The 21,665-nt window shown below is 37.3% G+C and overlaps 1 protein-coding gene across 5 annotated transcripts; it reads right to left on the reverse strand.

The window, feature by feature from the left end:
- Nucleotides 1–4,688: 4,688 nt before the first annotated feature.
- On the reverse strand, nucleotides 4,689–19,880 carry LOC309392381 (lysosomal amino acid transporter 1 homolog). 5 transcript variants are annotated; one of them, XM_081953559.1, is made up of 9 exons: nucleotides 19,630–19,880; nucleotides 18,030–18,129; nucleotides 13,419–13,744; nucleotides 12,324–12,453; nucleotides 12,029–12,119; nucleotides 9,450–9,574; nucleotides 8,878–8,973; nucleotides 7,814–7,999; nucleotides 4,689–5,424 (listed from the first exon to the last, which is right to left on the reverse strand). In XM_081953559.1, exons 3-9 carry the CDS (start codon nucleotides 13,598–13,600, stop codon nucleotides 5,329–5,331), a joined length of 906 nt encoding a protein of 301 aa, XP_081809685.1. In that variant the 5' UTR covers nucleotides 13,601–13,744; nucleotides 18,030–18,129; nucleotides 19,630–19,880; the 3' UTR covers nucleotides 4,689–5,328. The 5 variants fall into 5 exon arrangements, with proteins under 5 accessions (XP_081809685.1, XP_081809683.1, XP_081809682.1 ...); XM_081953557.1 differs by having other exon boundaries at nucleotides 19,605–19,880; XM_081953556.1 differs by having other exon boundaries at nucleotides 19,570–19,880.
- Nucleotides 19,881–21,665: the final 1,785 nt, after the last annotated feature.

The raw sequence follows: 21,665 nt of genomic DNA on the forward strand, positions 1-21,665 counted from the left end.
AGAAAGTCCAGTTGCCTGTTGAAAAAGCACCTTTGGGGCAACCACGACCTGAATGACTGAGAATCTCCATAGACATTCAGTTTTTAGGTTACTGTTGTTGCACTATTACCTGAGGATAAGTGTAACTGAACACAATAGGGACTTATTCCTAAATAAACATACTTTGGATTGTTATTCTACAAAATGCTTCTTATATTCGGAAGTATTGATGGTTGTATTCCTCTTGGTTACTTTTTCCCTGCTAATCTTCTCCTGCCCTGAAGTTCTATTTTATTATACCTTTCTCAATATTTACTACCAATGACCTTTTCTTTAAGGAATTTATAGATGGGGCTATTGTATGGTTTTTTACCTCCCTATTGTATGTCCGTATTGCAATATTTTATGAAATTGACATTTTTGCAAGTGTTGCAATTTATATTCATTAACAATTGTGCTTGCATTAAATTGACCTTCTTTTGGCACTAGATTGTCTGCACACAAACACACAACAAAAAATAACAATATACTTTTTGAAAGTGGATCTATACTACCTTTCGTTTGCTGCTTGGTCTGTTCCACCCCCCAAAATAATCCTAATCTTAATCCCATCTGCTTTCTTGCCATCAAAACATTCAATTAGCATCTTGTCTTCTGGATTTAATGTCCATATCCTCCCCCTCCCTTCCCCCCCAAAAAAACAAATAGTTCCATGACAAACAGATATAAGGAACTATTTAGGCACTCCTGACAAACTAAAACTTTCAGTGAATTCCTAAGTAAACAAGGAGATCACAACTGTTCTTACAATGTGACAACTGCAAACCTACAAGTATATTTACTATTTGCATGTTCATAAGAAAATGAGACAAGAATGCATTACGTTACTATGTGGACTAGATTTAATGTTAAGCTTTATTGAGTAAATGCCATACATGTGTTTGGGGGAGGGGGGCACACGAATATTTCAAATATATATGAAGGTTGGTTGCAAGTGATATTAGTAAAGTTTACATGAGTTGAATGAAATGAGTTTTGTCTGGAACAGTATAGGGTTTCCTGCCTAGGCAGGGGGTTGGACTAGAAGACCTCCAAGGTCCCTTCCAACTCTGCTATTGTATTGTATTGTATTGAAATGCTTAGTGGATGGTTCAATATATTCAGGGAGGACATGTAGTGCCCCCTTGTGGTGTCAGAAAAGATAAATTGGTTGAATGTGAATGCATCCCCAAAAATCTTCACATTTGTTTCCTGTCAACCCAAATGATCTGCAGCAAGTACTGGATGAATAACGCAACAAAGAGACTGGATCTACATATTAGTTTATCAGAAACTAAAACTCTGTGTTAGTGGAGGTAGGGGGTACAATCCTCCATTTACATTCAAATAACCAGTAAATGTTTCTCTGACACACAAAACTTTCAAAATATTTTCTCTCCTCCCTTTTCTAAATCTCTCCCTTTATTTATAAATCCACATTAGTTCTGTATGACTGCTAGCAGTTCTGAACTACAAGAATCTGGATCAGGTTTTACATTTCTTGGCTGCCCTCTACTGGTCCCCCGGAATGGAGATGTATGATAGTTCTAGCTTCTACATAGGTTTTCAGAAAACTCCCACTGGACTGCAGTAGACACAGGAGAACATACCTCCTCCCTGAGACAGATTGAAGCAAATTGTCTTTCTCTGAAATTCCTCCTTCCCTTTCCACTGCCTGCCTTCCCTTGTGCATTTAGGAAAGAAGGCAAGAACAGTTGCTAGCTAAGCCAGTGAGAAAATGACATGTGCAGAAATAGACTTTTCTGGAGTCTAATGCTGCCACATGGGTCCAATTTGAGCAACACAGCTTAGTCAGATGCTCATTCTTTGCTCACTATCAGTGTTATGCTTACTCTCAGAAACTGAGAAGATTGGAGACCAGGCAGTGGATACTTAATGTTTTTGGTTCTAGCAAGTCTGTGTTAAGATGCACCATGATCTCCTTTAAGGACGTGGGCAATGTTCCCTTTTGCAGCAAGGCATTAGCAATCTCCCAGATCCAGGAACCAATCATCTTCCCAGGAAGGGCAAAGATCCAGCCCACTGATGAGAAAGCACTCTCTCCACCGTCAGAATAGGCCAAAATGCATCCCAGATGACATCACCAAACAAGGCATTGCCTGGGGTCTCCAACTTTGGCAACTTTAAGACTTGGGGACTTCAACTCTCAGCATTCCTCAGCCAGCTATGCCAAGATTGGAGACCCCTGCCCTAGGTTTTGCCCATGTAAAGTCACAACTCAAGTGAATCTGAGTGATTATCAGTAAAAAAAAAAAAACTAATCAGTGGCCAAGTAGGAACGAGAAGTTAGTCATTATAAATACATCTGCTGAGCAGCAACCGCTGACATATAAGAAAATGTGTTTTATGGAGTAGGTCTGAATCTGCATCTGAAACTATGCTGAAATCAGATTTATTTTTTACTTTTTCCAGTGATGGTCCAGACATCACTTGTACTATTACATCTCCTAGATCCCTCAGTAAACCAAGAAACCATTCAGAATCTGAAGCTATGGGATGGGACAGAACAGATTTTTCTGTCCACTGAGGGAAGAGTTTAGTACAGTTTGGGGAACTATTTTTGCGAGCTGTTTTGAAGTAATTCCTTTTCTGGAACTTCCTTGTCCTTACAATCATGTACTCAGCCATTTTGACAATATGTCACATACATTTGGCAAATGTTAAATCATCTCCCATTTCCAATTGACTATATTTATTAAAGAACCAAGGAAGAAGTCAGATGCCTTAAGATTAAACTAAAACATAGAAGTAGGTAAAATAATCAAACTTACTAGGAATTTGGAACCTGACTAAAACAGGTTTCAGAGTTGCCCTGGGAATCCACAGTGGGTATGTTCTTGACTTTGCCAACAGCTCAAGGATAAAGGAAGACCTCATAGTTTCTGCAGGGATGGGTAATATTAACTTCCAGAAAAAGACTGAAAGGGCCTACCTAATCAATACTTGGGATGTCATGGTGATGTTGATGTTCCTTCAGGTGATTTCTATTTACATTTAACATAAAGTTGAGGTTTGGGAAATAAGGAAGAAATCAAGTTTTCAACATGTAATAATGATCTCTCTCTCTTTTTTTTTTTTTAGTCTGGTATAACTGGGTTGGAAACCTGCAAGCATGTTCTTTGACTGAAGACAGAGACTGGTAAGAGACAAGATTGTGTTTGTCACAAAACCTTGCGTAATATGACGACAAAATACTGACCTTATAAAAACAGGATTTATGTACGTTAAATTCAAATGATATTTAACTTAAATGAACATGGACAGAACAATTTTTAAATATTTTTGGATATTAATTTACCAAGAAAATGGTACCACACTTCTACTGTTTTGATTAGAAAGCCAAGGTAAGCAAAGATAAACTCTGCAAGGTAAAGACTTCTGCTATTATTTTGTCCAAAAGGGTTTTATAACAAATCTAAATATAAAGTCCAACAAATGAGGAACAATTCAGTTGAAAACCCCAATCTCAAGTGAAAATAAAAAGTCTAATATGCACCTGAATAAGTTTAACTTATTAAAAAGATCTTTTTCCATTAGAGCAGAGGTGTCCTAAGGCAAGATAATCAAACTCTCCTTTTCCCCCTCTACCCTGCCATCCTAGATTCTGCTCTTCAAGTATGTAGATGTGCTTATTTAATGTATTAAATTAAGATGCTATATTAATTAAAAGAAACAGTTTTTTTTCACACATGCACATAGAAACATAAAATTTGGCAGTATGACCAAATTCTATGCTGCTCAATTAATTAATTCTTTTTAAAAGTTGACTCAAACATCGCTCTGTACTTAATTCCACCCTCATCAGCAATACATAATAAAAACCCAAGTCTCATTAGATTAGAAGCATGGCAACCATCCAGAGGGACCAGCTGCAGCAAACCACAGTTCAAAACTTGCTAAGCTTTTACAGTAACTGATAACAGTTAGCAAATTTTGAAATTAAAACTCAAGAGAAAGAGTATACACTTTTCAACGCGATGCTGGGATGTGCTCCAAAGCACATTGTAATTCTTTTAGTGGGCTTTAAAATGAGCATATGTGGGACTAAAATTGATATTTGCACTCGAAAATATGGATTCAAGCTGCAAGTCTCATTTCAAAATACTGAGCACAGCATCTTTATTCCCATTGTTCAGATATTGGCAGGAGGATCCTTAAGTGTTAGGAATAAGTACTGACAAGAGATGGAGCGCATGGAGTTCTTCAGCCTTGCTGCCTGCCAGCATGTGGCTTCCAAAACATTCTCCATGGATGGATGTTGCCGTGAGCCTCAACAGAAAGGTTTTCGATTCCTGCGGTAAGCTGTTCTTATTTTCATGGGAGATTTGGACTTTCAGTGCACTATTACTGTGAAATGTGGTTATCCATCTAAAAATCATTATGAAATGCTAACTCCAAAAGGAGTTACCATGATGGTTTCTTCCCCTTCTTCCTATGTTTGGTTGTTCAGCGAAACAAAGGGGGGGGAGGGAATACAGTATTGGAAGCATTTTAGCAAACGATATTACATTGACCATGTTTAGTATGCATTACATTGTTTAAATTGTCAAGAAATATATATATGTATGTATGTATGTATGTATGTATGTATGTATGTATGTATGTATATGTTGTATTTGTACTGATAAATAAATAAAGGGAGACTAGTATAGATCTATTTCGAGCTAATTAGCTCTCATCAGCTAGCCATACCCTTACTGGGATTTGAACATGGGCTGTATTATATCTTAGGCAGGAGTCTTAGCCACTAAGCCACAGGCTCGCCTCCTTATCAGTTGAGCTTATTCAGTTAGGCATACCAGGGGTTGTAACACAAATACAAATACAAATACATATACATATATGTATATGTATATATATATACAACTGTAAATTTGTACAAGATATATATACAACTGTAAATTTGTTTAACAATTAACAAGAAAAAAAGGAAGTAACAATAACTGGTATCCAATATTCCAAAAATTGGATAATATCTAAGAATTACAATTCTTACAATCCAAGCAATATATTCAGCTTGAAACTTTTAGTTTTGGCTTCGTTACTTGTTGCAATAATTTAAGAGTAATCATAAATCAGGTTTAAGACTAATGTTAAGAATCTGGCAATAGTTTAAGAACCTAATTAGCACCATTCTCTGCTTATAAATATATATATATATATTTTAAGGCTTTAGAATGAATATATTGGCAGGGATCCAGAATTGATCTATTCTATGCAAGTCAACAAGATAGTTAACTACAGATGCAAGTTACTCTAAAAGAATGCGAGGACAAAGAAATGTGCGCATTAAGAATCTTCATTTATGAGCAAGGGTTCCACCTCCAAGGCCACTGAATCAAGTCTCTTGTTTTGTGGTCTGTACATAATAAATTGTGCAGTTATCTGGATGTAGAGTTAAGAGAAATATTATTAAAAACAACCTGAAAATGAACATGGCATAATTTAAGAGAAATCAAACAATTACTCTTTACCACTTTATTTATTGATGAAATCAGAGTTTGTTGCAAAACACTGTAGAAACAATATGAACACATAAGATATACATGAGTTTTAATATTTTAAAAAAGAAATTCAATTTCATGTGTGTATAAATGCAATAGGTATAGAGGTCCGTGATGGCAAACCTATGGCACGCGTGCCACTGGTGGCACACGGAACCGTATCTGAGGGCACACGTGGCGTTGCCCTATGTCAGCTCCAGCCTGTATTGGGGGGGGGGAGCTGATTTTCGGCCTTCCAGAGGGCGTGGGAAGGCATTTTCACCCTCCCCAGGCTTCAGGAAAGCCTCCTGAAGTCTGTGGATGGTGAAAAACGGGCCCAATGGGCAGTAGTGGATTCCTACTGGTTTGGCTGAACCAGTGGTGCTATGGTGGTCCCCGAACCGGTTCCCCGGTCTCTTCTGCAGTCGCCGGAATGTTTCTGCGCATGCGCAAAACATTTTCAGTAACAGCGCATGTGCAGCAACATGTGGCAGGCACGTGCAAGAGCAAAGAAAGTGAAGAGAGCACGCAAAACACCCTCTCAGTGAACCAGTAGTAAACCGGTTAGGAATCTACCACTGCCAATGGGCCCACCGAAAGCTGGAAACGAACTTCCGGTAGGCCCATGTTTCGTCCTCCCGAGGCTTCAGGCGGCTTTCCAGAAAAGGCTTTGGAGCCTAGGGAGGGCAAAAAACGGTCCTACCGGGCCCACTGTAAGTCGGGAAATGGGCCATTTCCGGACTCCGGAGGGCCTCCGGGGGGCGGGGGAGGCCGTTTTGCCTTCCCCAGCTCCAACCACAATTGAGCCCAAAATTTCTGTTGCTAAGTGAGACTGTGAGTTCTGCCCCATTTTATGACCTTTCTTGCCACAGCTATTAAGTGAATTGCTGCAGTTGTTAAGTTAGTAACACAATTGTTAAGTGAACCTGGCTTGCCCATTAACTTGGCTTGGCTGAAGGTAGCAAAAGGAAATCACATGACCCTGGGACACTGCAATGGTCATAAATATGAATCAGTTGCCAACCATCTGAATTTTGATTATGTGACCATGGGGATGCTGCAACAGTCATAAGTGTGAAAAATGATCCTAAGTCATTGTTTTCAGTGCCATTGTGACTTTGAACGGTCACTAAACGAACTGTTGTAAGTCGAGAACTACCTATATAGCTTCATGTCTTTTTGATTCTTGCTTAAACATAGCCACTTAATTTCTATATTAACAATTTCCAAAATAGCCTAGGGGAGGGAAGGGTATGATACTTCAGTAAACTTCTTTCCATTAAGTGGGATGTTTTGGGGTTTTTTTGCAAAATGAAAGAACAACCTCTTTTTATTGCCTTGCTATGAGAAAGAAATTATTGCAACAAGAAGGCTGAACCGAACAAAATTACCTGCTACCAGCTGCTAGAATATAGCAATTACAGTGTGGACTACAAGAAAAATGCATTGAGTTATACAACGCATTAAATATAACTTATCAATAAGCATTGATAGTTATTTTATGAAGTGTTAAGACAATGGGAAAGGGGAAAAATAGTTTGAATATTAAATTATGTTTGAAACATTTTACTTATAAATTACAAGCTAGGGATTCAGCACTCAAGACATTAGTTTTTTGCATTATGCTAGATTTATGTAGTAAGGGAGTTTAAATCTGAGGATACAAATGTTAGAATAAAGCTAATTTGCAGAACCACACTACATTATTAAATGTTCATTCAGAAATTGTTCAGGTAAGGTCTTCCAAGTAAATGCAGGACTATTTGTGGATAAACCCTAAATAATGAAATGTTATTAAGAGTTCCTAAGGAGATGTGGAAATAATCACCAAAGTCAAATAAACATTTACTATAAGAATTTTTTTAGGTCCTTGCTAAATTAAAGAGACAATGAAAATATGTGAACATGAAAATGAATTCACCCAGATTTTATAATTTAATAAGAACGTAGGCTTACTTCCCAAGAGATGTTCTTTTTGATTTTATAGTTATAGGATACAAACATTTTTTTTAACTCAAAGATTAGCAGATGCAAACTATATATAAAAACAAGTTCTCGTCTTAACTAAAATGTCTACATACATATTCTGTTCTGCAACAACAATAAAACTTATGCCAACTGGTCAGAAATCTGATAAAGAAAACCAGCAGCCCTCCTTATCAATTACTATTACATATAAAACCCTGAAAATATTTCAGATAAGTAACTATTACTTTATCATAATGGCAACAAAGTCTTATTAATTTAATTAAGAATTAGCAAGACTATCAATTTTCATTAGAAAAGGATACAAAAATATCTAGTAACAATACTCCAAAGCTCCCAATAAACCAAGGAAGATGATGCCAGAAGTAAAGACTTATAAGATATTGTGTTGCAGGCATCTTTAAGACAAGACTCAGACCATATGTGCCATTGCCTATCATGGCTAATGCAAACAAAAGATAAGACGTCCCATCTGTCGATCGTCTTTGGAACTAAAGGATAATATAGCAAAACAGTGTTATAAGTAATTCATCATATATCTGAAATAACTGTTTCATGACCATTGCAAGCGTCTGAGTTCATGTTGTCTTCAGTTCCACAAAAATAAGAACACAGGAAGCTACATTAATCAAATATGGTGAAATTGGACATAGATGAAGTTGGAGTCTAGTGTATCCTCCCTTAAAACATACAAAATTAAAAAGGAACCACCAATTGGAATTATCTTTATTATTCAATATTTAGTGGCAATAAATTGGTGTTCATTAAAAGAATGGAAAATTGGGGTAGTATTGAAAAGATGACTGAGAAACTCGAATCCTGAATAAAAGCACTCAACATTGCAATGTTTTTTTTAAAGACTCCATTTTGTAAAAAAATATTTAAGATTAATCTCAAATGCAGATCTAGAGTCTTGCCATCTTTAATCTCAGGAATTTTTTTAATGACTCAGCACAAATAATGAGTTGTATTAAAACTATCAGGGTTTTTGGATACTGAAGAAATTACTTTGTTCCAATCCTGTTTCTTCTTAATCAGTGAAATCTAGGCTTGTTCTCAATAAACTGAATCTACCTGCAATAGAAGTCCCATTAAAACCAAAAGCAATTAAAAAATGTAGCTTATTTTAAACATAATTCAACCAATATTTCCATGCCAATTGCTTTGTTTCCTGATCATTTTCACAACTTTTAAGAGTATCATATATCAACTACAAATGGATGAAGTCATAATTTTGGATATGTATTTTCTAGCTGATAATATGTGTGACATACTCTGTTTTGATTTTAGAAGTGAGATTGTAATTGATCATTCACTTTATCTATGAATGTTATAGGTAGCCACATTATCTTCAGAACCAATAACTTACATTTTTATAGAGCTGAGGAATTCTTGATCCCAAGTAAAACACACACGATAAATAGCCACAAACAAAGCCTGATATTTTAACCATGCCATGAGACTTCTGAAAAGTTAAAAAAATAGAAAACTATTAACATTTGCAGAAGGCAATTCTAAAATAACTTGTGAATAGCATTCTATGTACTAAAACATGGAAGTCCTTGTCAAAATTGAAAACTGAGTATTCTAAATATTGGGGATAGTAGATATTTTCTATATAATTTGAGTTTGTTGCAATCTTTAGAAATATTTTATAGTTTATAAATATTAAGATAAGGACTCCCTTAGGTAGAGCTCATCTTCTGAGGACTATATTGATATATCTGCATGGTTTTCTTGGCAAAATATAAAAAGGGTTTCCAGAATGTTTTTTTCAACTTCCATTGTAGGTTACAGTTATGGGATATCCCATCTGAGTACTAACTAGCTCCATTTCTGTGTAGGGTTTTGTTTCTGCTTTCATTTGGGGAGATCAGTCAAGGTCAGCTTGCCTAATGTATCTACATGGAAATTTGCCAGTAATTTAAAACAAGGATTTACCTCATTGGATCCCAAAATAGTACTCTGGACTTTATTTCTCATCAACATCTGAGTAGGTAAGATTAAACAGAGTAGTAAGCATATCATGATCCACGCTACACAAGAATACTTCATATTCATTCCGCCTTGAAAGACAAATGAAAAATAGGGCAAAGAAGTATTTGATTGCTTTAAAAAACTGTTTGCAATATAAATGGTACTCTTCTAATACACATGAGCAGCATGGGGTTTTTATATTGACTCAATTGTTTTATCATCAATGATCTTGCAGGATAAATTTTGCAACAACCCTATGTAGTACCAGTAATGTTTATTTTGTCAATGTCTAGTAACATTTTAAAATATATAACACAAAAGTAAAATTGCATGGATGAAATAAAATACCAACATAACAAGGAGGTTGAACAGATATAAGAAAAGCTACTATAATTATATGTTAATTAACTGTGCAGATGTAAATCTAAAATACTGCAATATATGAAATAAAAACACGTCACCTAAAAGTGATAAATAAAATAAAAGCAGCTATCCCAGGGACCAGTTTTGCTTTATTTTCACTGTGGAACTCAAAATTAAATCAAAGTAATCAAGGATTTTGAATCATCCAGATGATTCAGATACAAATTACTTGCCCTTCCTTGGAATTTAAATATTAGGGGAGGAATATAAGGAGGCCTGAACTCCCTACATTATTTATAGTGTAATAATACATGAAAAATAGGTTTGAATCCTTGTCAATCAAATGGGCAGATTATGCTTGGTTAACAGGGTTTGAAGTATCTGTCTAGCACCAATGTGGATGGTAAAATATTATGCCTGGCTTGGAAAAATGCTATTCTCAACATGGGGAAAGTTAAGATTTTGTAAGTAGTTTGCTTCTTCCCACACCTCTTTGTTGCACCCAATTTATGTCATATTGAGGCAACCTATGAACTTTAGTTTCTTCATACCCTTTATCCTTTACTTGGTCACATACTAAAGAAATTAAGAATACTCTGGAAAACTTGCACAATGCCAACCTCTGCTGGGCAATCTATTTCCAGGATGAAGGAAAATTATTCATTAAAAGTAGGTTGATGAGCCCAACTGGAAAGAATCACATTTTCAGCAATAATTCATCCACTTCTTTTATGCCCTTAATCTAGATTATGGGCATTCCTATCTTAAGCCTTGACTGGGTGTTTGCTGTTCCATTGAGGGAAGCAAGGATTGATTTCAAGAATTTTGTTTGCACCGATTCCAGTGTCTCCTTCTTTGCCTAAATTCCCACTTGTGCACTGTAAAAAATTTGGGCAATGAACTGGCCTCAAAAAGTTTGAATACTGCAGGACTAATTGGTCTCTCCTTACCTACAAAAGGCACTTTCTAGTAATTGAAGATCTAAGGCTACACATTGCTTAATTCTGGTGCTTATTCCAGGTGCCTTTAGAATGGAAAAGTATTTAAATGAAATATGCTCTACAATGTCCATGATAGTTGAATGGCTCTAGCAAAGACCAGAATTTTAAATTTCTCAAAATTTACAACCAGTTGATTTTGTCTGCAGTACCATAATATTGCTATCGTTGCTCTTTTCAACCCTATATGGGGTTTGGGAAATTATGGCAGTGTCCTCAGCATGGAGGTCTCTAGGGATTTTGCACCCTGATAGTTTAGAAGTCCAGGTTATGAAAAAGATCTGAATTGATGTATATGTTGAAAAAAGAGGGGATTAAAAAATATCCCTGATGCACACCTTTCAGAACAATCAATGTGTCACAGAAGGACCGTTGGGGATTACACCTCACTCTTATATCCTTGTGGGAGACAGGATCTGCCCTTATGTCATCAAAATGAAGATCACAAATGATGTTGAATGTATTGCACTAATGGAATGTGATGTATTTTATATTTTCTTTTTGTTGGCTAGTACAGCTGTTACTGTGAACAATGTGAACAAACTGATTCTGTAACTTGCCAACTACACAAAATATCCTTCAGCAACCAGGTTAAAAGTAAAGGTAAAGATTCCCCTCACACATATGTGCTAGACATTCCCGACTCTAGGGGGCGGTGCTCATCTCCGTTTCAAAGCCGAAGAGCCAGCGCTGTCCAAAGACGTCTCCGTGGTCATGTGGTCGGCATGACTAAACTCCGAAGGCACACAGAACACTGTTACCTTCCCACCGAAGGTGGTTTCTATTTTTCTACTTGCATTTTTACATGCTTTTGAACTGCTAGGTTTGCAGAAGCTGGGACAAGTAACAGGAATTCACTCCACTATGTGGCGCTAGGGATTCAAACCGCCAAACTGCAACCTTTCCGATCAATAAGCTCAGCATCTTAGCCACTGAGCCACCGTGTTCCTATGCAACCAGGTTACTGATCTGTTATTCAAGCTTTTAGCTTCATCTTTTTTCTGCTGATGTTTCATGTACGCTATTCTAAAATTACAGAATTCTAAATGCAACAATCTTAATCTTACTCTGTAACTCCATCGTGCAATTTAAATTTGCATAGTTTGGGCAGTTTTAAATGTCACATATAAATATTCCAAGAAATTACACCTTACTACGAAGATCTCAATTGAAAATACTTACATTTTGTTATCTTCTGATTTTTTAACTTATAGTAGAGAAACTGAGATATCACAATTATGTCCGTGTTAATATAAAAAATTGCAGTTACAGTCTGGAAAAGAGTAAAAAGAATCAAGCCTAATTTTCTATATCAATTTATAGAATATATAATAATGTACATGTCAAAAGTTTTTCTCACTCAATTTTGTTCTTTTCTTTTAGAGAAGATTCAATAGAAAGAACATTCCAAAGTACATATTTATATATATATTAGTCACTGTAAAGTGTATAAAACTAAAACTCTAGTACAACTTACCTGTATTGGAAGTTGATTTGTCAAATAGCACCCAATAAAATTGGTGAGGTCTCCTGCAAGCCAGCACAGCAGAAATCCCAAGGAGAGTGCTTGCTCTACTTTTCCACTCTGGTAGGCTACATAGAGTTGACTAAAGGAGGGTGGGGAAACAATGGAACTGTGCAGCAACTCAGAGTTCATAAAATGCATGTCAGTCAACTTAGATAAAAGCAAAGATAAGGGCACTATACAGAAGAAAAGGAACGAGTTCTCTTAAACAGAATGAACAGAACCATAATAATATTGACTGTAATTATTTTCAGAGCACAAGAAAAACCTTCTCTGGCAGCTTATTAACTAATCTGTGAAGACAATTAGTAGTACAGGTAAGTCCTTGACTTATGACCATTCATTTAAGAACCATTGAAACTTATGGCACTGGAAATAAAGTGACTTATGACTGGTCTTCCCACTTATGACCATCACAATGACACATAATCAAAAATTTGAGCACTTGACAGCTGATGATTTGCTTAATAACTGTGCCAAAAAGGATGTAGAAATCAGCTACTGCTCATTTAATTGCTTAGCGACAGAAGTTTCAATTCCAACTGTGGCCGTATATTGAGGACTACCTGTATTCCGATTGTACAAGCAAGAAATGGATTTGTTCCTCGTGGAGTCTGTCTTGTTTCGTGGCTAAGTCCACTTGCTTTGTGTCCATAAAGAGCTTCAGGGAACACAGAGCAATGCATCCCCACATATGCTAAGAATGGTTATTTCTTGATTTTTCAAAGAAACAGTTGTGTATCCATTTTTCCTCCAAGATAAATCAGGAGGAAACATCGCACCCACTACCCTTGTAGGAAAGAACTTCAGATGATATAGACTGGTGTTTGCAAGACACCGTCGCAATAGAATATAGCCAACTAATTTATCAACCATCACAGAATACTTTAAACAGAAGAAACATGCTGCTCTGGCTTATCTATTTATAATATGTAGAAAGGAACAGAAATCCATCAAAGAATAAACCAAACTGGCAATGTCTGAGTAAAGCCTCAGGCAAGATTGCTCATGTATGAAGCTGAAAAATACTTAAAGGTTTAAACTCACGGCAGTGCAGCAAACAGAAAGCAGGCAATGGAGATCAGTCCCAGCAGAATGCTCCAGTATTCCCATGCATTCCTGACACATTCTTCAAGAAGATGCCAAATCCAGGGTGTTCCATTCAGACACAGTTTTTTAGCTTCTACTGGAGAAATATTTAAAGCAGGGGGATGAAGCTGAAGAGCCATCTATTCAGGGTCAGGGATATTACTTCAAATTTGGCTCCGCTTCGAACCCCATACAAATCCTTTTATCAATTTTGAATGCGTTCCTTCCCTTGTCCAAGCTCTCACACAGAGATGGATAATTTGCTTCCAACCTCACAGATGGGCCTGCAATTCAAACAAAATAACACACCCAGCATGAACACATCAATTTAAAAAGACAGATCCAAATTATTCTATTTGGACACATATGAAAGGCAAACTCAAAGCAAGGGAAAATTTGTAGACATTAAACAACAGTGCTGAAACATGTTTACAGATTGAAGTTGGACATTTCTGTACAGTTATTGTTCATTTTTAAGTACAACACAAAGGTTTAAAAGGAGTTTAAAGCTCATAAAGCAGAGGTCCCCAACCTCTGGTCCATGGACCGGCACTGGGCTGTGGCATGACAGAAACTGGACTGCAGAAACAAGCGAAGCCCTATAAACTGAATACAGGCAGCACACAAAACCACATCCCCTGTGGCCCACAGAAAAACCTCTCTCCACAGAACCTGTCCCTGGTGCCCAAAAGGTTGGTGGCCACTGTCTTAAAGCATTCTCTCTGGCCAAAAAAAACCCCGTGTTGTTTCATTGTGTGTGTGTGTGTGTGTGTGTGTGTGAAGGGAAACCAATCAAACAGATATTGTGGTGGTAGACAAGAACCAGAAGACAGCAATGGTGAAAAGTTGGAGAAGTACCAGGGCCTGAAGGACAAACTAGAGAGGATGTGAAAAGTAAAGGCCAAGGAGGTCCCAGTGCAGGGGTGGGTTGCTTCGCACATGCGCAGAACAATTTATAGTGAACTGTGCATGCGCAGTCACTAAAATCCAAAATGCTGGCAGTCAAGTGGCAGAGAGGGAACCGGTTCAGGGGCGTGTCAGGCCTGGGCCGCTGCCGGTTCTGCAACCCAGGTCTGAATTCCACTACCGGTTCGCTGAACCGGCAGCAACCCACCTCTGTCCCAGTGGTGGTAGGATCATTTGGGCTGTGGCACCAAAAGTGGTTCTAACAGATACCAGGAACAACATCAGAGCTCTCTGTCCAGAAGAGTGCAGTGCTAGGAACAGCTAAAATAATTGTGTAGAACCCTCAACTCTCCGGCCTCAGGGAGAAATTCGAGATTGAGGAAGACATATACCACCCATATGGGTGGGAAGAGAATTTTTTGATAAACAGGAATATTACCAAATAGACATAACCTAAGAAATGAGCAAAAAATTATCACATTTTTTATTATTATTTTTTACAATAATTTGCCATTTTCACATTATAAGAATGGATGCCTGTTACTAATACGTTTAAATGTATGGAATCAAATGACTGAGCTTTTTAAACAGATTTGCCACAGTTCTCCTGAGTTTAATTTACTACATTTGTTGTGTATACGTATCATGTTGTATCCTTTTGACCATTATCCAAATGTTAATGGCATTTGGAAGGGGAAAGAGCAGAGGGAGAAAATTGCTATTTTCCTGACGGAAAGGGTTTGTAATTTCTTACTTCCTTCAATTCTTCTTTCCAACTAAGATCTTCCAATATAAAACAGCACAGCAAAGTAGTTTTCAGCGTAAATACAATGTTGTTTCTTGTACAAGCCTGGTTTATTTCATGCAAAACCTTTTCAAGGAGTTGTATCCTTTGTAAAAATTGTATTCAGATGAAGTATCTTATTTTATTATTATTATTATTATTATTATTATTATTATTATTATTATTATTATTATTATTATTATCATTTGTGAACTGGAATTTAAAAGTTGTTTTGGAATAATTTCCAGATAGGTTGTTACTCTGGAAAAAATACTTTAAAATAAATAAATAACTCTAAAATAATTTTGTTTAGTTCATATTTAAGATACGTTTATATTCTGTGTTTTAAAAATATGGAATCATTAGGTTTCACTAGGTTATATAGTTACAATGATTATTATGGCTTAAAATTCTAGTTCGTGTATCCTGTTGTTGTTGTCATATATTTTACCTAAAATATAAATAAGAGTAGCTAAGGGATTTTAAAAGCAATTCTCCATATTATATGAATATACATCCTATGTAACTAATTTTATTGAAAATTAAAGGATTGAATGAAACTTCCTAAAATTGAAACATTAAACTAATGAAATATGAACGCAATATATTTTGCACTGAAACTTTCCAAAATTCATTTGCATGTTCAGTGTTATCAAACCAGAGCAAAGATACAATAATGACCTAAGTCTGACCTGACCCTCCTGCCCAATCTAGGGGGATGTGTAGAAATGATATGAGTATGATGATTCCTCAAATACCATGACTACATGTCATGTAGGGCTTTTTAGGTAATAACCAACTCCTTGCTGGAAGTTAATGCAGCTTGCGGAGCAAAGATATAACATGGGCAAAGAAGGTACATCCCTAATTTTCCATACACATCTCCAGGCTAGGTATCATCCAGAAGCTTACTCACCTGCCCCATCAAGGGGTACCTACTCAGAATACCTTTTGCCTACAGCACTCAGCAGATCTCCTGGCCTATCTGCTTTTCTCCCCAGGCACTCATCCAAACAGAAGGATGATCAGAGGCAAGTGCTTTTCCCTCTCCAGGGTCCCACTGAGGGAGTGGATTTGTTCTCAGTAAGGTGGATGAACATGTACAGATAGCTTCTGAAGCACCCACATAAGCTTTGTAAAATATTCCATTATTCTAACAATTTTAGAAAGTACCCTTTCATACATCTGCTTTCTTCTGAATACTTGCCTAGTGCTAATTAGCAAAGTACGTATCCCAAATATTTATATATGTTACTGTATGAGTCACTAAATCTATTATCCAATATTCAATATTTAGTAAAACATTATCTGAACCTGAGAATGAAACTGCATCAGCAAAAGTTTGATTCCTATGCTAAAATAGCACTAACTATGCTAGACTACTTTGTCCCAGTTAATAATTGTGAAAGACAGAGAGAAATATGGGATATTTGAGAAACAGTGAGATGGACTGATTTCAGAAAAACTGGGATCTTTTGCACCTGCAATTTTAGATAGTACCTGTATATGTAAAAGATAGGCTGTACAAGTATTAAATAGTAGACCTAGGACAGTGATGGCAAACCTTTTTGGCATTGAGTGCCAAAAAGGGAGTGCACGCTCGTCTGGGCCGCAACCTGAAAGAGGAGCTGCCCAGGGGGCGTGCGCACGCCAAAAAATGAACTTCCGGTTTCCAGTGCAGGCATGGGCGCTGGGCAGCTAGTCTTCCAGTTACTGGTGTGCACGTGCGCACGACAATCAGCTGGGCAGCGTGCATGCTCATGCTTGAAAACAGAAGACCAGCTCTTCCAGTTTCTGGCACTGCCGCACACATGAAGATCGTTGTGTGCGCATTCGTGCCAGAAACCCAGAAGAGGAGCTGGTGATGCTACGCATGCCAGGTGACATGGCTCCGTGTGCCACTTTGGGCATGTATGCCATAGGTTTGCCATCACGGACCTAGGATGTTGCTTCATTTTATCCTCACAATACCACCTCTGTGAGATAATTTGGCTTGAAAAAGAATGTCTGGTCTAGAATCACTGAGTGAGTGACTTTATACAGCAGAAGCCAAACTTGACACAGATCTCCCCAGTCTTTCTTCAATACCTCAATATAATTTGATTTACTGAAGATGAGATTTTGTTTTTGGAATATATCTGTTTTTACTAGAATGCAGAGATTATCAGATGTGAATCAATTAATCACCTTTAAATTGGTTCGGCTTGTATCCTATATCGGAATAAATATTGGAAAATACTGTTTCTACAGATATCAAATTAAATTTTATTTTACTTTTGGAAATTAAAACAATAGAAAACTTTTTTTCTTTACAATTATTATTTTTTCTTTTAAAAATCTATAGAAGCTCAGGGAATTTCACATCTGTATATACATCATAGTATATGGCTCAATGATGTCACAGATTATTGATGATTTATTATACTAATAGAAAGAGATTGCATTTTCCCCTAGATTGGAAAAAAAAGGAATTTGAAAGCCATACTAACATAGTATACATTTTATTGCTGGTTATTTAACTAAATTTATCTGAGCTCCTTTCATTATTCAAAGTCGTATTGTTAATTTAATTAGTCTGTCTTGCACCGCAATCTTCACATACGAATTCAGAATTAAAGCCTTTTGGGTTTGGTGGGGACCTTGTGTTACAAAATTAGTACTTTTTCTTAAGTTCATTGTCTTAGTTCCAATGTCTTAACTCTGACAAGCACCTTTAAAAAAAAGACTATATTTTATCACTTTTTTACAGTTTGAAATGAGACAAAGAATGTGAGATTGGGGGGAAAATCAAAGTAAACAGCTGTAAAACTAAACCAGTAATACAGTGAGGGGGGAAAAATCAATGCAATGCATTATTAAAGTAAAATACACTTCATTACCTCAGGGCCTGCATGTTCCTGAGAAGCCTCTGAGACAACTCTAACAACACAGTGAACATCAAACTGGCAGGGAATATTGGTAGAAATTAACATCTTGTATCTTTTAAGAAAAACAAAACAATTTGCTTCAGTCAAACAAATATTTTGATTATGATATCATATCTTTCCTCTTTTTCTTCTAGGAAGATGCCCACATTTATTCAGCGATACTTATCTATAAAGCTTAGCTATAAGCAGTATTAGAGAAAGCAAGCAATACTATTTATAAGGTAAGCGTACAATTCTTATGAAAGTCTGGCCTTTGGCCTTCTGCCTTTACAATATTCTCCTTAGATTCCTATTATTCTGCTGTATGTTGCTAATTGAAGTTTAGGCCATAGCAGCAATTGTCTAAAAATGATCTTACTATCACAAAAGTTTCATAGAAAACCTGTCAGGTGTGCTCATAACCAAGGTTGGCAGATACTTTTAACCCACGTCTACACCTTCACCTTTGGAGATTAACCATTAAAAATAATGGTTCATATTTCAGGCAAGAAGATTCAAAAATAATCTCCAAAGTAAACAATTTCCTACAATATAATTAACAGAAAAGAACTAGCCATTTCTCACCAGATATACACATGCAAAGAGAATGATCTGGTTCAGGCGTTGTTTTACACCATAATTTTGGGTTTTACAAACCACAGTGAATAATGTATATAAAACATTATGCCAAACCCACATCAGCCACATTATGATGTAATGTCATGTGTGAACATATCTCACAATCCCACTTTGCAAACAGGGAGCCTTCACAGGAGCTAATATTATACAATAATCACAGATTATTAGAGAAACTGGCCCACTGGCATCTTTCCACCGCTTCATTTTCTTGTTATTGTAAAGAGATAATTAATCTTAGGTAATGCTACAGTTGCCAAATAAAGGTAAGTCCCATCAATTCCAGTTCAGCCTTTTTTCAAACACCCATGAAAAGCAAGAAAGAACTGTGGAAGGAGAAAATGCCTGCTATCTCAAACCTGGAGCTTCACATAAAGATTTGATTTTTGAAATGGTGCCTATGAGTGTAGGAACAGAACTAATGCACGGAGGGATGACATTCTGCATATTCACCAGCCCTCGGTGCTGAAAAATTATTCCGAATATGTCAAAGGAAGAGTTATATCAGCTGGGTGCCCTCAGAAGTGTTGGGTTCCCATGGAGAGCAATAATAAAAAGATGCCAAATTTCATACTTCTATTTCACACACTCTCTCCTCTCCCACCATGTCCACCGGGTGCCTTCCGGGTATGTTGGCCTTCAATTCTCATCTCACCCTAGCCTACCCTTCATCATCCTTAACGGGTGGGAACTGCGGGAACTGGAGTCCAAAATTATCCGAAAGCTACCAAGGTTGAAGAATGGTGGCTTAAAAACCATCCTTAAACCAAGCGAGGCTGATGAAACGCTGGGAAGAACCAGGCAGATGGTTGGCTGAAGGCTTTTGGGTCAGTGTTTGGAGAGGTCAGGGATGGTTCTTATCTAACCCGGGAGAAACCTCCCAAGGGGCTGTCTCGAGTGGGAAGAGGGTACCCTGGTTTCCCAAATCGGTCTTCACTTCAGTCCCGCTGGCTGCTTTCTTCTACCGCTTGCCTGCTTCCAGCTGCGGCCGAAACCCCCTCTCTCTCCTTCGAGTCGCCCAACAAAAGCAGCAGGACAGCGAAGCGCATCCCCGTGGCACCGAGCGTCGAGCGGCCGTTTCCTTCCTTCGGCCGCAGCGGAGGAAGAGAGAATGGAGGCTGAGGTTTGCAGCTCCCTCTGCTGCCCGCCAGCCGCCTTTTCGCAGGCGATCCTCCAGGAGAGGAGAATAGTTTCGTGTTTTGTGTGTGCGTGTGTGCGTGTGTGCGTGTGTGCTTGGTGAGTGTGTTTCTGTGTGTGTTTGTGTGTGTGTATGCTTGGGTGGGTGGGTGTGTTTGTGTGTGTATGCGTGTGTGTGTGTGTGTGTGTGTGTTGTTCCAGATATCCTAGTCAACGTTTGCATTGTCCCGTCGCTGCTCTGTTAAGTGCGGACATCCGGGGGGGGGGGAATCTCCATGTTATTATTTTATCTCCCCCCCCCGCACCCCAGATCTCAATTTAAACCTGAATTTGTTTTAAAATGTGGCTCTCTCTCTCTCTCACACACACACATCCCTTGAGTATTCTGTGAAACTAAAAAATGGGGTATAAATCAAACTTCCTGACAATTCATTATGGTTTCAATGCATATTTCCATCCTGTCTTTATTCTTTTTCTCATGATAAAACAGCTGCTCATGACCAAGGAAATGAGATACTGCTTTGCCTTTGAGGTTTTTTTAGAACATAAGGCATCCCTATCAGTTACCTTGTGTGGTACCCTAGGCGTGTAAAAGTGCCATTCCCACCCACCCCATCCCCTTTAACAGGATAATATGCAATGCAGCGAGTACTGTATTAGATTCAGCACAAACAAAATAATGAAATTTTTTAAAAGGCATTGCTTCTAAATGTTGGGACTCTTCTCGGAAATTATCTTCCACCAATAAGACCAAACAAACATATGTCTGTGTTTTTAAGAGTACCAAATAAACATTGTAGAATTGTAGAAAATTGTAGAAAAAAATAAAGAGGCCTGCAGGGAGTGATCAAGATGGCAGCTGCAAGCATGGGATCAAAACCTGCCTCATGATGCAACCAAAAAGGGACAGGACTTCAATTGCATGGAGGTAGCCACCATTATTACCATATACCATTATTACCATATGGCAGGGGTGTCCAAACTTGGGAACTTTAAGACTTGTGGACTTCAACTCCCAGAATTCCCCAGCCAGCATGGCTGGCTGGGGAATTCTGGGAGTTGAAGTCCACAAGTCTTAAAGTTCCCAAGTTTGGACACCCCTGCCATATACCATTACTTTATTTGTTTGTTTGTTTGTTTGTTTATTACTTTATTTATGTATTACTTTATTTATTTCTCAAATTTATCTAGATGACCATCTCACCAAAGGTGACTATGAATAGCATACAATAAATATTTGTTACTGTTACATTGGTAAATTAAACTATTACTTTTTAATTACTATTTTTGTTTCCCTGATTAACTGAACTTGTATTTCTATTTGTATTTATTAGTTTGTCAAACATGTACAAGATAGCAGGTATAAATATAAACATGGATATAAATGAAATGAATGAATACAAATGGATGGGGACAGTAGGACAAGGACATTAGACACTCTGGTGCACTTATGCACGCCCCCTTTACGTACCTTTTAGGAATGGGGTAAGGTCCACAGTAGACAGTTTAAACTTTAAACTTTAAACCAGTTTAATTTTAATTTTTGTAACTTCATAAGACTAATGGCAGCAAATGTTACGTGTGCATCTGTAGTATGTTCTCCATTATTAGTCTACCAGTGACATTGACCACTTGCTTAGATTGATAATTAAAATGACCTTAAAATTCATGGTACAATGGCTCTAGCTGTGATGATCAGTTAAGATATCAAGAGAGACATTCATGTTGAGATACACTTCCATATACCAGATGCTGGTAAAAAAATAAGGGTTGGTAAAATTTTCATAGACTTTGGCTGCTTATAGTAGCAACAGTATTTTTTGTGCTGTAACAAAG

Source organism: Natrix helvetica (genome assembly GCF_964273705.1).
Source record: "Natrix helvetica genome assembly, chromosome: 5".
Classification (NCBI taxonomy): Eukaryota; Metazoa; Chordata; class Lepidosauria; order Squamata; family Natricidae; genus Natrix; species Natrix helvetica.